This window comes from Malaclemys terrapin, chromosome 16, assembly GCF_027887155.1.
Source record: "Malaclemys terrapin pileata isolate rMalTer1 chromosome 16, rMalTer1.hap1, whole genome shotgun sequence".
NCBI classification, from domain to species: Eukaryota; Metazoa; Chordata; order Testudines; family Emydidae; genus Malaclemys; species Malaclemys terrapin.
Window position 1 is genome coordinate 13286253 of NC_071520.1, and position 15639 is coordinate 13301891.

At 40.6% G+C, this 15639-nt stretch overlaps 1 protein-coding gene across 7 annotated transcripts in view; it reads right to left on the reverse strand.

Annotated features, from left to right (window-relative positions):
* Positions 1-1120: 1120 nt before the first annotated feature.
* Positions 1121-15639, reverse strand: part of CABIN1 (calcineurin binding protein 1) — a 204319-nt gene continuing 189800 nt past the window's right edge. For all 7 annotated transcript variants that reach the window (XM_054006388.1, XM_054006393.1, XM_054006392.1 and 4 more), the window contains 3 exons: positions 5472-5636; positions 2974-3200; positions 1121-2428 (listed from right to left, as the gene is read on the reverse strand). In XM_054006388.1, the coding sequence (XP_053862363.1) occupies positions 2285-2428; positions 2974-3200; positions 5472-5636 (536 nt within the window). In that variant the 3' untranslated portion in view covers positions 1121-2284. The remainder of the gene's footprint in view (positions 2429-2973; positions 3201-5471; positions 5637-15639) is intronic.

Below are 15639 nucleotides of genomic sequence, written 5' to 3' on the forward strand. Positions count from 1 at the left end.
AATTACATGATCCATCGAAGTTTGGGTCTGAGGTCCATACTGTTCACTGTCTTCCATTTCTTGCGATGGACTGTACCACTCCTGTTGGATGACCTCATGTTATGTAGAAACAGACACAGACCACAAGGTGTTAAAAAAAACCCCCCCACAGACAACAACCCAGTCAGTTAATGTCTACAAAATATAGCGTGCTATGCATTCGGTTTATAAAAACGAAGGCCAAATTAATGAACAAGACAGCACTGGATACTTTCCTCACTGAAAATGAATTTATCTGCATTGCTTGTTCATTGATCCTGACAAATATTTTCTCTCTCTCTCTCAGATTCATGTAGATAATTTTGTAATTTCTGTTAACTAGACCTAGTTTCATCAGAATTTGTTGATGTCCTGATTGGTGGACTTGTCCGTCAATTTCCCAGTCATACTCTATTCAAACTAACCTCTGTGGTGGTAGTTAAAGTTTAGAACGATGGGTCTGAAATGCAAATTTTGGACCCGAGCACTCCCAAAGTTTGTAACTATTTGAATTTCTGTTTTGACCTGGGCTCATATCTGCTCAGGATTCATGTATAGAAACAAGTTCTTCCTCCTAACGAGAAAAAGTGATTGCTGTGATAGTGTATGAATTTCAGTTTTGTACAGTTAAATACTCTTTCAATATGGCCATTGTCATCACTGGGCTATGTTCTCTTCCCTTATGTTATCCAAAGAGTGGACTGTGAGCTCTCTGAGGAAGGGACTCTCTTTTTGTTCTGTGTTTGTACAATGTCCAGCGCAATGGGGTCCTGGCCCATGAATAGGGCTCTTAGGCGTTAAAATAATACAAATAATAATACCCCAGATATGTCATGAAAAAAATGTAGAATGGATTTTGTAGCAGGGCTCCCTATGGCTGCATGTTTGGCAACACTGCCTGAACTGGCCTTGGCCAGTTCTTGAGGAGATGGAGATGTGAAACCAGGTGCATTTAGATGGATTTGTGGCCAGTCTTTACAAAATAATGGATTTTTTCCCCCCTTGCATCTCTCCTCCTACCACAGAGGGCACCTTTTCCAGAATCATGGTAGGATAAACAGATGTCCTGCCCTTTCCAACCAGCAGTTAAGAGAGGCAACCGTGAGTACATTTTTACTTTATTAGAAAAAATGTTTATACAAAGCTCTGCACTGCACAAAAACACACCTCCCCCCAAACACAAAGAGCAATCTAACATGGCAAGCTGTATGCATATTATATATGTGGCATATATATATTTTTTGCATGGTTTGCATTCATTATTTTACAAAGTTAACATTCAGTAGAAAAAGATGCTGTTTGTTACCATTATTTTCCCATATAAATAACTGTGAGCAATCCCTCTTCAGATAGATAAAAAACACCTTTTCGTGTCATTCTGTAAAAAACAGACTGAAATGGTATTGAAATCTATAACATTCCCCAATACCACCATAAAAATAGCATCTAGCCCCTGGCCCAAAATGCTTGTCCAAGGCAATTAGAAGAGAAGGGACCATAAGACAATGCTGGAAGGTGTGTCTTCAGTCCAGTTCTTTGAGCCAACATTCAGGTAAATAATCTTTTATTGGACTTAACAGTAAGAGTGAAATGAGCACAAGTTGGGAGGGACAAAACTTCTGCCCACATTGGAAACCCAACTTCCTGGTAATCTGTCATCCAGCCAACTTCTGAAATGTCCTGTGGCTGTGCCAAGAAGCCAAACACTCACCAATTCTCTCCAGAAGGCATGGGAAATCAATGATGCCAGGAGAAACCTTTGCTGGCTTGCCAACTTCTTCCCTCCACTCCCCTTTGCTGGAAACACACAGCAGGAGGCTGGGCTGCTAAAATTATCTGGAAAAAAAGTCAACTAGGGGGAAATGCTAAAAGACAGCTAACGGGAAGCTTTAAAGAAAAAGCCACTGGAATGGCTCCCAAGGATCTGGTTTGGAGAAGCAAGAGCAAGTAGAAAGAAATGCCTGCAGCTCACAAGACTGGCTTTACTGGAGTTTAAGGGTGGTGTTTTGGTCCAGATGAATTAACTGGCTAGTGACCAATCATTCTTTCTGTCAAGTACCATGGTGGGTAGAATGGAGACGTTTTTGAAGGCAATACAGAGGCAGTGATGGTGGTGAAAATAATGGAGGTGAATGACACAATGCTGATGAAGATTAATTGGAGGATAATGCCAACAAAGAGCAAGATGTGCTGCCTGGCAGTGATGCTGACAACAAGAAGAATGGTTGTATGGTTGGTGTTGTTGGTGATGACCACTGCAATCTATTCATATGTCCATGTAGTCGTCATCTTCATCAGTATCACTCTCCAGTGAGGACTCTTGGCTTGAAGTTTCTAAGATCTCCAATGCTGGCTGACAAAGACTCTCCTTCTTTACATTGGCTGCAGACTGAGCAGACAAAATAGCAGACTGACCCAAAGAAAAAAGAAAAAAAAAGAAATATATTGCTGAATAGTTAGAATAAACCCTCGATCACAGGGCTCAAAGACAAATGTCTGCTATTCCTCAACATTCATGAGTCCCCTTATTTGTAAAACTTTGTTTGTCCCACCTTGCGGCTCCATAATACTGAATCATCAGTAAGCTTCCCCACAGCCAGTACTCCTGAAGGTCTCTCTATAGCAAGACAGAGACTGGAACAGCTGGATATCCCACTCAGACTGTATTTCTACTTCGTCTTTTTTCATGACTACTGCTAGGACTGCAGTAGCTATGAACTCCTGCAACTAACTGGGGCCCTGATAGCTATGAGCTCACCTACAGCCTACACTTCACTAGTCCGTAAAGTAACTCCATTTGGGAAAAGCTAGGCCTCAGACCACTCCCTGTACCATCTCCTGTGATGAGCTGGGGAAAGGAGCAGTTGTTCCAATTACATTAAAAATCTCATTTTAAAGGGAGAATTAAGGTAAAACCCAAACATGTCCTAAAAGTTATTCTTTTTCTTGAATTACCTTTAATTTTTGCTTTGTTTCTTCTGAAATGCTGCCCTTTGGAGAAAGTAAGGTTGGTGTTGGTGGGGTGACAGTGATCTCAGGTGGGAATTTGGTGATAGATGAAGGGATAAAAAGCTTTGGCATGGTGGGCAGAATGCGGGTTTTTACTCGGGTGCTATCTGCCTTGTTCTGCTGGCTTCCCAAGGACTGTGAATTGGAACTGACTTCTGGCTTGGAACTGGAGGCTGAGGAGAAAAGAATCAGGAAAAGAATTTTAGTGGTTTTCCATGCTTACATATGTCAAAGAACGGAAAACAATATTGTAGTTAAAAAAAATCATCTGAAAAAATATATTTCACGGCAAAGATTTTTGTATGAAGACTCAGAAATGGAAAAAGAAATGGAAGAGCAGGAGGAGATGCAAGTGGTAGAAAACGATTCAGGATTCTGCAGTTCATGCTCTAGGTAACAGCAAAAAGGCAGTGATAATTCTTAAGAGACACAATATCTCAAACTTTCCTTGAAAAGCACAATACTTGGCAAATGTAATCTTGCCCCACTCACATCCATTCAATATGCCACTGCAAAGTTAGTTTTCCTAGACCATCACTTTGACCGTGTCACTCCTCTCTTTGAAGCCCTCCACAGGCTCCTTCTTCTCTACTGCATCAAACTTAAGCTGCCTGTCAAGACCGCTCTCATGGTCTACCCCATCCAACCTATCATCTCTCATTCACTGTTGAGGTGTTGACTCCCACCTCAGATGAGCCAGTGGTGCCAGCATCCATTGTCTGCTTGTTCAAACAAGCACCTTATTCCATTTTGCCCCTTCCGCTTAGAAGGAGCTCCCTGTAAACATTCGCACAGCTACATTATCTTCCTGTCTCATTGTTTCTTTGTACTCTCCCCATCTGTCTTCTTTGTATCCAGCTGTTGTCTTGTCTTACACTTAGACTGTAAGCTCTTTGGAGTACAGACTATCTTTTTGTTGTGTGCTTGCACAGCACCTAGGCACTATAGGGCCCTGGTCTATGATTAGAGCTCCTAGGAGCTACAGTAATACAAATTAAAAATAATATTTCTGTAATAATGATTAGTACAAGACATTGTCTCTTAGTTGACCTACTTAGTCCATAGAGAGGAGAGAGACCGTAAGAGAGATTTCTCAGCCATACTGTTACTCTTTCTATATGAAACTATGACAAAAAACACTCCACCAAAAAACAACCAACCAATAAAATCAAATTATGCAAGCCTGATCCACGATGTGAGCCTCTGTAAGAGGTACAATAACAAGAGGTACTACAACTTCCTGCTCTTCAAACTAAACACTTTCAGTTCTAGAAACCTGTAAGAGGCTGAGCAGTTTTATTGGGATTAGGCAGGGCTATTTAATCAGAGCCAAATGGAACTCCCAATTACGAAGGCCTGCCAGGAAAGCAGACACATCACCACCTATAAAATGATGTAAAACTGAATTTGGTGTGTCCTTAATACTACAGAGGAACATTAGATTTGCCACTCTCAATCAGACCTGAGGTCCTTCTATATCATAGTATCTTGTCTCCAAGTATGGACAGTGCCAGATGCTTCAGAGGAAGGTTCAAGAAACACGGCAGAAGGCAAATGCAGGATAATCTGCTTCCCATGTAGGTATCATCTTATTATTTATATTTGTATTACTATAACACCTAGGAGCCCTGATTATGAACCAGGATCCCAAAGTGCTTGGTGCTGTACAAACACAGAACAAGAAGTCAGTCCTTACCCCAATCCCTAACAGTTAGAGAGACAGGCTTAAGCCCTGAAGCATGAGGCTTTATATTCCTTCCAAAACCTTTTTTTTTTAAAAAGCATTAACTGTTATAACTATGAATATTCTTGTTATCCACATAAATGTCCAATCTCTCTTTGAATCTTGCTGAAAATCTTTTTCCATGAGGCAGGTACTCCAGCAGTTTAATTAGAAGAGAAGAGTCATGGAAAAAATAAAGGTAAAAAATGTGAATTTCCGATTTTGCTTTCAAACTGTATCCAAATTATCTGGAACAGTGGAGGAATCCTGTGTTAGGAAAGTGCCTAATTGAAGCAGTGACAAAGGGACTGGACATGTTAGCAGCTCCTCTGGATTTGGTATACTGCAGACCTTAGGTGACCTCAGTAAGCTTTTTATTTTTTAAACTGACTATTACTTTAAAAGCAGCACAGACGACAGAGTAAGGTACAATGGTGCTTTTTGTTTGGCTAGGCTGCCACTGGTATTCAGCATGCAAGTCATATGCCAAAGAGAATTACCAATGAAGAATTATAAGGCACTTCTCCAGGAAGCTGGGCCATTGCCATGAATGTCTGTAAAAACTGGAAGACCGAAGGTATGGAGAGAAAGCTGGAGAAAGCATATCCCATGGTGGGTACAAGATTGCTACAGATGGATTTATTGCTCATTAAAACAAACTTTCAGAAATGAAACCAAAAGAAAGACCATTCGGCTTCTATGGAGCATGAAACATTCTTACCTTGGGTACAGCCATGTCCCGAGCTTGTGCTGGTCACTGATTCCACTTGCCAGCGTGCAGCCTCAGGCGACGGAGCAACAGTAGCCATTTTCATCTGCTGGCAAAGTCGGGACTCTTGCTGCTGAAATCCAAGCCCTTCCAAAGGTCCTTCCAGCTCCTCCTCCTCTTCATTAACGAAAGATAATTCACAGATAAGAAAGGGATTAGAAAATCGCTTAAATTCTAATTATTTTGTGCGTATTTTACAACTGGTGGGCATTTTGTTACTCTGCCACTATTCAACCACAGCATGATTGAAATTAAATACTGGCGATTTAAAGTGGCAACATTACAATTCTGACACTTGGTACCATCAATTAAAGCACAGATTTTCATGAAACCTTTAAAAACATAGCATTTTTAAAAGTTGGATGGAACACTGTGTGATAAATAATTCTCGCATATGCAAAGGCGCATCCATGTGCCAAGTGAATTCCCTAAATGTGTGTATGTGATCACAACTTTTGAGACCTGGGGACTGGAACTCCTGTCATAAGCACTATTACACAGACAATGCAGAAGTAGAATAGTTGGCTGGAGTGCCATACCAGCACTGATCCAAGAGATCTGTGTCTGATTATTGGTGACAAAAGATACATACTATATTAAAAGCCTCCTTAAAGCAAGCTATAAGGTTATTTATTATGAGTGCCAAGACACAGTGGAAGCAGCAGCTTGGCTTATCTTACTTGGAGACAAAGAATTATCTACTGTAGTTTTACTAATGCGTTTTTTTAATTAACGCATTGTGAAATTCCCAGATTCTGGTATTCAAAAGTATATACACATACAGCTCAAATCCTTATAGTGTGGGTACAGGTTTGCACACTCTCTTTCTCTCTACCCCACCCCCACACATACCCATGCTAATTTATATTAGAAAAATATTTATCTGAATGCAATTTTCATAGATTCCAAGGCCAGGACTGCATGTTTTATATGAGTAGTATAATTTTCACTGACTACCATAAGATCCTAATCATAGTCCTTTCTGGAAAGGATAGGCTGAAATAACTGTTAGCTTTCTTAGATTCATTAACTGATAACAATGCTTACTACCCAAGGAATATATATTTCAACTTGCTACCATTTCTGGAGAAAACAGTATTTTTGCAATGAGAAAACCACTTTTCCATCTCCATCCAACGTAGCTAAGATCTCACCATCTGTTACTCTGATGTTCTGCTGCTTAATTCTTGCTTTTGCAGCAGGAGTTTGAAAGGAAGGTTTTATGGCTGAAGAACCTGCCAACTCTATTAAAAGGAATACCTAGCTAACCTGGGATTCCTTATCTAGGTAGAATTATTTAATGAGTTACATTTCCTAAATTTCTTGAACACAGTTTGTGAGAATAAGTTTACCAAGCCAGGTGGTGTGAAAATATTGCACTTGCAAATGTTAATTGGTCATAAAAAAAGAAATGTCACCTAAACTGATGCCTGCTACCTTGGATTCACTCTACACCAGGTGTAAGTGTGGTTTAACAATAAACAAGAGTACCAGAGGCTGTGTACCAAAAGAACAACAGCTCTGAAGTGGACTGAAGACAGGATAAATGCCCTATATACTGCTGGCCTTTGAGGATATGTTATGGGCTAGACACTCTAGACTTCCAGAATCAAATGATTGCAAAAAAATTCTTCTGACTCTGAGGTAGAGAGGAAGGAACATCACACCTCCCCAAAAGAGAAGCAGGAGAACAATGACGATTTTGAGGGATTATCTTGTACAACAGCCATGCTATCAAATTCCACCTTGCTGCTGCAACATCTCAGATGACAGATTTTAAGAATTTGGGATAAAGCATAAAGTGGTCTTTATTCACCTATGTTTGCCATCTACTGTTACTTTCATTAGATAAAATACTAAATATGAGTGTGCTGTAAATCCCGTAACTAAAGTGTAACCTAAGAAGAAATCACATGTAACTGACTGCTAAGCCATATCAGGGGCTTAATAATTGAGCAACTGATTAAAGTTTACCACTCATTCACATTAAAAGCTGTGATTTCTGTTATTGCTTAATGATTGAATACTTACCCTTTAATGCTGATTATTTGCTTTATTTGATTATAAGGTATTTCATTGTTTGGACTGATTTGCTATATTTTGATTCTAACTAGACTGTGTCACGTGACCTGATTGATTGGGTCTTCTGAGCAATCAAATTTTAGCCTAATGGTGCTAGCTTGAAATATACATAGTTATCCGTGTACCTGTCCCATATTCAATAATTTGCTTTATTAATTTCTTTTGAATTTGTCTTGTATATCTAGTTTTACAGAGTAAGATTAGATTTCACTTGAATAAAATTAGATTTAATTTGCCAGCTCCCTTTCACTCTTAAGAGAATACAAATGAAAGGACATAAATCTAATAACTCTAGTATTGAGACCTTTCTGGAAACAGCGATTGTTGATATAATATTGTAATGAATGCTCCAGACTACCAGAACGAGGAGCCAATGTCAAGTTAATCAATCAATAACTCTACTCTCAGAGGTGTTAAATGCCCAGTGACTGAATTATGCCCCTATATTGGCTGAGACTCTTTATTCTCTTGTGATTGTGATGTTTTGTGCCATGGTTACTTGAGAGCAACATCTTTTTTTCCTAAGTTTAAAAACTGAATTTACAAACAAAATACCAAAAAAATTCACTTAACCTGTGGTCTCACTGCACACAGATGTGTACACATATATAGACAAATGTCCCTGTAATAATTTGTACCAATGACACTTCAATATAATGGGAAGTTATTCACTAAATTTCTTCTCCTTGAACAGACAGAAAAAGCAAGAGACTGAAGGATAAACACAAAAAGACACACACAATTCAATTTTCTCCTATCCATCCAAAACAGGTTCTGAAGAAAATATCCCGATACTTGCCTTTGTGGAAAACACGGTTACAGCCCCGACAACAATGTCCTAGTTCAGCTTATAAAAACTTTCCCCAGGGAGGCAAAGACTCCACTAAGTCATGAGCTACAATATTCTGCATCAGCACAACAGCACAAGGAAATCGATACAGCACAGTCTAGAGGTGTTCAGAAGCTCATTTTTAGTCCTATTCAACTAGATCTTTCTATATCACACAGTACCGGTACGAGCCTGGTACATTTTCAAATGTTAGTTCTACAAATCCAGCTTCAAAATAAAATCAGTTTTTGAAGACATTAAGAGGAGATGCAATAGCCAACAGTCCCTAGGCAGAAGATGGGACAGATACAGTACTTCAGAGATTTATTTGGCACTCAAACACTATAGTGCAACTTGCAAACTGTAAGCACAAAGGGAAAACACAGATTTGCAACATAGAAAATTTATGTTAATATTTAAATAGAAAAGTTCATGTCTGTCTGAGCAAAATGGAGCTGAATAAGATAAAATTTTAGCGTACCCCTTCCCAACAGCTCTCTATTATACATAACATAACATACACAATAGAAAGAGGCACATCATACCTTTCAACATCTCCCTGCTTTAGTGAGGAAGAAACAAGCTGAAAACAATTCAGTGCAACAACCTACTCCAGCTTTCCTCTCCAACCTCTTTCCACTTGTTGCCAGGGTAACCAGTGTTTGCAGATGCCTATAGCGGGCGCCTGGGTTCATGACTTCATTATAGTTAATATTCTCTTTCACTGCCTCTCTTTATACAGAGAACACATTATATACATCTATACACAACTGTAGATATATATATTATAGACTTCCAGTGAGCATCATATATACAAATATGACATTATTTTGCTAATCTAACATGTATACAATGAAAAAATGGCAAATATTCTCCCTGCATTTTACACGTGAACAGAAAGTTTACAAGCAGAGGGGCTGTAAGTGATAAACTGCTGCTCTGCTCTCCTTGTGCTCTGTACAGTGTCATTTGATTTCCTTGTATCGTCAGGTATTACAAGAGACCAACATTATGATGTTAATGTTTTAATCAAAATCAAACACCTGCCTTTATTTATTGACAAAAACTGACAAAACAAACTGGATAATGAGACTAACACCTTAAGCAGATACTTTCCAGCTGTTCAAGGAGGCAACTATTAATACATACACACAAAGACATATTAAGGACTAAAAGAGAGGGAGAGAAAGAGCAAAATATCATCTCATCATAGGAAAGATGAAAGAGCTGAGCTCTGAACTCAAACTCCAAAACAGATTCATACCTGGGCTTCCAAAAGGCATGACTCGGGGAAACCATGGCCAAAAGTATCAAGTGCTTAAGCAGACAATACAAAAAACCCTACAAGTATTGTGTTATGAGAGAAAACACTAGGAAATATAATACTATTAAGTAGTCCTATAGTATTTTTACATCATAAAAACACTTTAGACACAGTGAAGACCCAATTCTGCAGTCTTTACTTGTACTGAATAGTACTCACATGATTAGACTCAGTGACCTCAATGAGTTTAATTGCATGTAAGTACTACTCTCTGCTCGAGCACAGGGTTACAGAATCAAACCTTAATTCACCATGCAAGGTAGGTAAGTATTGCTATCCCTATTTTTCAGATGGGGCATAGACATGGGGACAAATGCTCTGCTCTGAACTCCACGCCCCCATTTCTCCCTCCCCCCCCCTTTTAAAGTGATCAGTGAGCCTTCAAAGCGCTGTGCTAGTGCTTAAGGCCGTGCACACGATAGAAAAGCTTTCTGCATCCTGCCTACCCTCAGCCTGAAGAGAGGAGAGCTCCATGCCTATAAAAGGGAGAAGAGTTAAGTGCTCCACAGAGAGTTAAGGAACATGTCCAAGACCAGACAGCAAATAAGTCACAGAGGTAGGATTAGCATTTTGGTATTTCTGGCTGACAGTATTGTGCTTAGTTTAGTCTATGCTGCTTCTCTAAAGGGAACAATATTGTACCTGCAGGGAAACGGATTAGATGACTTAATATGGCTTTTGTATCTCTAGGATTCTAGGTCTTTAGCATGAAGACCCACTTAAATACACAGAGTGGAGAAAGTTATATTGGAACAGATGAAGAGAAAAAAAAGGTAGAGCGTGGAAGTTAGAAGAGGGCTTAAAAACATTGTGACCGATATCAGTGCACAAACTGTGACAAGAATGACAAGTAATGAGTATTTGAATGAAGTGCAGCATGCAAGAAACTAGATACAACAATGAAGCACAAAGCCACAGTGATAAAAATTCCTTTCAGAGAAACCTGGAAGAAGGTAAAGTTTTGGAACAAAGTTCTGTGATATGATTAAATGCAAGATGCTCAGATACCACGGTGAAGAGAATACTGCACTCTAATGGAAAGGTGAGAGTATCTATATCTAGGTCTATGAATACTTCGAACCCCAGATGCACATGGGGGAAGGGGAAACCTTAAAAAAAGAATGTTTTGTTCCCAAAATCCTCTCTCTTTTATTAAACTTTTAAATCTGTTTCTAAATATTTGTTGAAGACTAAAGTTTGGTGTCCAGTTCCACGATTTCTTTACAGTGCCATTTAAAAAACAGTAAGCTAACTGATTTTAGTGTCTTAACATCTGACTCAGCAGTAGTTAATAACTTGGAGAGAACAACATTGTACACAGCACTACTAGAGTACAGCAGCAGTTTTTCATTTGTAGTCCATTGCTGGTGAATTTTATGTACGTTAATCTGTTGGACAGGTCCATCAATGGCTATTAGCCAGGATGGGTAGGGATGGTGTCCCTAGCCTCTATTTGCCAGAAGCTGGGATTGGGCGTCAGGGGATGGAGCACTTGAAGATTATCTGTTCTGTTCATTCCCTCTGGGGCACCTGGCATTGGGCACTGTCGGAAGACAGGATACTGGGCTAGATGGACCTTTGGTCTGACCCAGAATGGCCATTATGTTCTTATGTTGTTTGAATGCAATAGCTGCCTGGAAAAAGCCATAAGTCTCTCCCTTCTCTGACAATATTTAATCCTTTCTTGTCCCCGAGCCAAATAAACATAGTAGAGGTTAGTGAAAGCTGCCATTAGATTGGTGAGTGGTTAAAAAACAGTTTTAAAGCATTGTATAAATAAGTTATGCAATAGCAGTGGAGTAGATTTTCAGCTGGGCCTCTATTCAGCCTTAACTTGGGTTAATAGGAGCACTTGCAGGTGATCACACCTATTAAAATTTCTATCACTTGCATGTGCACAGTTGTTATTTCATTTGCAATAGTATAACAGCAATGTGCATGTAAGAGTTAGCATTTGCACTCAAAAACACCATTGACCTTAAATGGATTTTCTGGGTGCAATTACTAACATTTCAATTAACCAGGGTGTTACACCATTTAAAGGGTGCATGCAAAGATTAGTGTCCATGCATGTTTGCAATTTTGCACACAAAAAAGAGGTGGCCAACAACTGAAAATCTAGCCCATAGTAAAAATGTGAAATGTATGTACAGTCAAAAGTCCATATGCAATGTCTCACTATCCACTCCTCTTAGAAGGTCACCCTGTCTCAGCAAGATACATCCCAATATCTTTATCACAATTTGGTATACTGTAGGTCTATCTTTGTTGCTTTAATTGTATGTATACATGTACATAACAGATCTCATACACAGGTTTAATTCTATCAAGGAATTCTGGAGACATAGAGTTTGTAATATATATCATACAAGTGGAATTCAAATGGTAGCCATCAGAAAAAGAAAGACAGTAAAGCTACTACATGGACTGAAATGTTTTTGGCATTAATGTATCATGCTAGCTGGCTAATTCAACCTGCTGTACTCCAAATAAGTACATCGTGAGGAGGAGGAGGCAGAGAACCTATCCAATCAGGTGATCAGCTTGTGCTGTCTGAATGTGAGGCAAGAGGGAATTAAGAGATCCTTCACAAACAGGAAAAACCCCACTGACATTCAAAAGTGAGGTTGTTCTCAGAGTGCACCTGTGGTGAAGAGAAGAAGAAAACCTGCATGAAAGGCATGGATCTTAATGGATGAGACAAAGGGAAGTGAGTATACCAAGGCCAAGTTTAGGAGGTGGCTGCAGCAAGAGATTAGAAAGAGTAAACACAGACTACTTGTGACTGTCTCAGAAGCTGCCTGGTTTATTCCTACTAGCAAATCCATCCACTGTAAAATCTCACCTGGGAATATACAACAACTAACAGATACCACATTGCTTGCCCTATTTCAGAAAACCTTGTGAAAAATGGAGATGAAAGCTCAGGAAACAGGAAAGGGTCAAGAGAAAAAAGGGAAATAAGGGACGGAGAGATGGAAAATGGAAGTGAGGGGGACAAGACAACAAAGAAAAAGACATACGGATTTATAAAAATAGAAGGATTTAAGATGAGATTACCTACAAAGCTGAAACTCACTCCGGGAAGAGATCTTGTTAACCACGAACCTCAGCAGCTTCAGAATGAAATGCCAAACCCATCTCTTTGGTAGAGCTTACCCAAAATAACATCACATTTTAAAAAAAGAAATAAAGGAAAAAATGTTCCTAAAAACCAGAAGGCATGCAAGAGAAATGATTTTTTTAAAACGTGATGCCGTGGGAAGGCTTAGGTTTTGCATTTCACTCAGAAGGAAGACAAGGATTCATGGTCATACTGGTTCTCTTCCAGGAGCAAGTTTCAGTTTTTTGGGCCAATCATCGAGAAAGCGTCATCTTCTTTGCAACCAGGTACCATTCTTAGGTCTGACCGTTCCATTTTCCAGTGGAACATAGCTGTCAATGGAAATCATTGATCACACAGGGTTAGGAAGTCCCCAAGTTAACTCGGTCCAGTCCCAAAGATGGCTTTGAAGACAAGGACTGAAACCTTGAATTTATTTCAGCATTCAGAGAAGAGAATGAGAAATGGGGTCATGTGATCTTGGCATTCTGCATTGGAGAGCAGATGGACTGCTATGCTCTGAACTAAAAGTAGCTTTAACAAAGGTTGGCATTTTGTCCCTGGGTACAGAAAATTACAATAAGCAAACCCAGAAGTTGCTGTGGATCACGGTGGCTAAGTCCAAACAAAACAGAAGGGGGTTCCATCTAATCAGCCATAGATGGAAAAGGGGGATTTTGGGTGGCGGTAGCTATTCAGGTATTCAAAAACAGTGAGGAGTCAAGGTGAACACTTACACTATGTACTGTATTAATATGAAGGCAGATGCCCTCAATGGAAGATGAGGTTAAGAGAGTTTGTGAGTTCTCTGAAGTACTTCCCACTCCATTTGCATCACCTCAGTCTTTTCAGGCTTCGGCTTCAATCAACTGCTGAACTCAACCAAGCTCAGGACAGCTGGGAGACTGTGCTATTTGTATCTGATGTGAAGGCAATGTAGAGCTGGGTGTCTTCTGTAAACATCTGGCATTTTAGTCCACGCTGATTCACAATCTCTCCTTCTTGCTTTATATAGATTTGTATTGAAAAAAGATATGAGAAATGGAGGCGGGATCTCTCTGAGAACTCTGGAGATGGAAGAGCAAGTGCCCATCGTGACTCTCTGGGTACTGTCTCAGAGATGTAAGTGAAACCATCTTAGCACGATCCTGTTAGATCTCTGAAGTGGGGAAGCAAAATTCCACACCCTGCCATATTAAATGCTGTATTAACATGTGTCAAAGACTTCCTATCCTACAAGGGGAGGGATAGCTCAGTGGTTTGAGCATTGGCCTGCTAAACCCAGGGTTGTGAGTTCAGTCCTTGAGGGGGCCACCTATGGATCTGGGGCAGAATCAGTACTTGGTCCTGCTAGTGAAGGCAGGGGGTTGGACTTCCAGTTCTAGGAGATAAGTATATCTCCATATATTATTATAACCGCCTTTATTTTGAGCTTCTGCTCTTGAGTTCACTATTCCTGCCTGTGATGGGGCACCCGCCCCACACTGGCTCTGTGAGGGTTAAAATCAGCCTAGCGAGGCTGAGAGGCAGGCAGCCAAAGGTGTGGCTGCAGGGGAAACAGCCAATTAGGGTGAAGGCTGCAGACAATTAGGGCGAAGGCTGGACCAGCTAATCAGGGCCCAGCCAGCCTATATAAAAGGAAGCTGCAGACCAGCACAAGAGAGTCTGCTGCAGGGAGAAAACTGGCTTCCTAGAGGGCTCCTGGCAGGCTGCCAGGATTTACAGGCTCAAGGCCCTGGGAAGAGGCAAAGGAGCTGGAGCCGGAGGTAGGAGCAGAAGGAACTGAGGCTACAGGAAAGTGGCCCAGAGGATAGAGATAGTAGGCTAGAAGGAAGAGGCAGCAGAAAGCTTCCATTTGCAGGGTCCCTGGGCCAGGGCCTGGAGCAGTGGGCAGGCCTGCGCGCCACCCACCCCCCACCCCACCCCAATAGCTGCTGAAGGAGCGGCCCGGCTGTGGACTGCTGAGCCGCTGCAAGGAGTGGCTGAACTCTTGTTGGAGGAGTCCCCGGAAAGCGGGGGGGAGGAACGGGATGGTGACATGGCCGGAAAGCTGTGCCATGAAGCAGACGCCAAGAGAAAGGAGTTGTAATGGGTCTGCAGGCGGAAGCAGGGATGAGATAGTCACCACCCACCCAAGGGTGCACTGCTGGGACTGAGCTAATTCCCGAAACTTCCAGCAGGTGGTGCCAGTGTGGTGGGTGACCCCGTGACACTGCCTATTATTTCTCATGCTGAATCAAATCTAGTGCCAGTTCCTTCTCTACAGCTATGATTGTATTGTCACTCAACCTCCTGGGCCCTACGCAGCCTTCTTCAACCATCTCTGCATCTCATTTACTATATTTCAACAGATAGGGTTATAAAGCTTAGGTACTTTCAGAATGATCACTACATTCTTAACTTGTTCCATTGTGTCCAAGCACTGCAAATATCTGGGATCAAAGCAGGATATTTACACAGTATGTATGTTGCAATAGTTAGACATTACAGAAAGAACTAAGGATGGAGTATTTGTCTTAACTCTAAATTTCCTAGTTTTGGAAGGGTTATGTCACAGCTTCAATATTTGAAAAAAATCTGTTTTGCATGTGAGTAAAAGGGTCATTTACAAGTTTCAGGAAGAATGCATCATGGCAAACTAAAACAATTTAATGTATTTGGAAGTCAAAAGTGATAATGATCTGTACCCCTGAGTACCATCACCATAACAGGCAGTAGCTAAGGTAGAGGTAAAAATAAGGCAACTGAAGGCAGGTAATTACATCTTAAAGTCCTCAGTGCA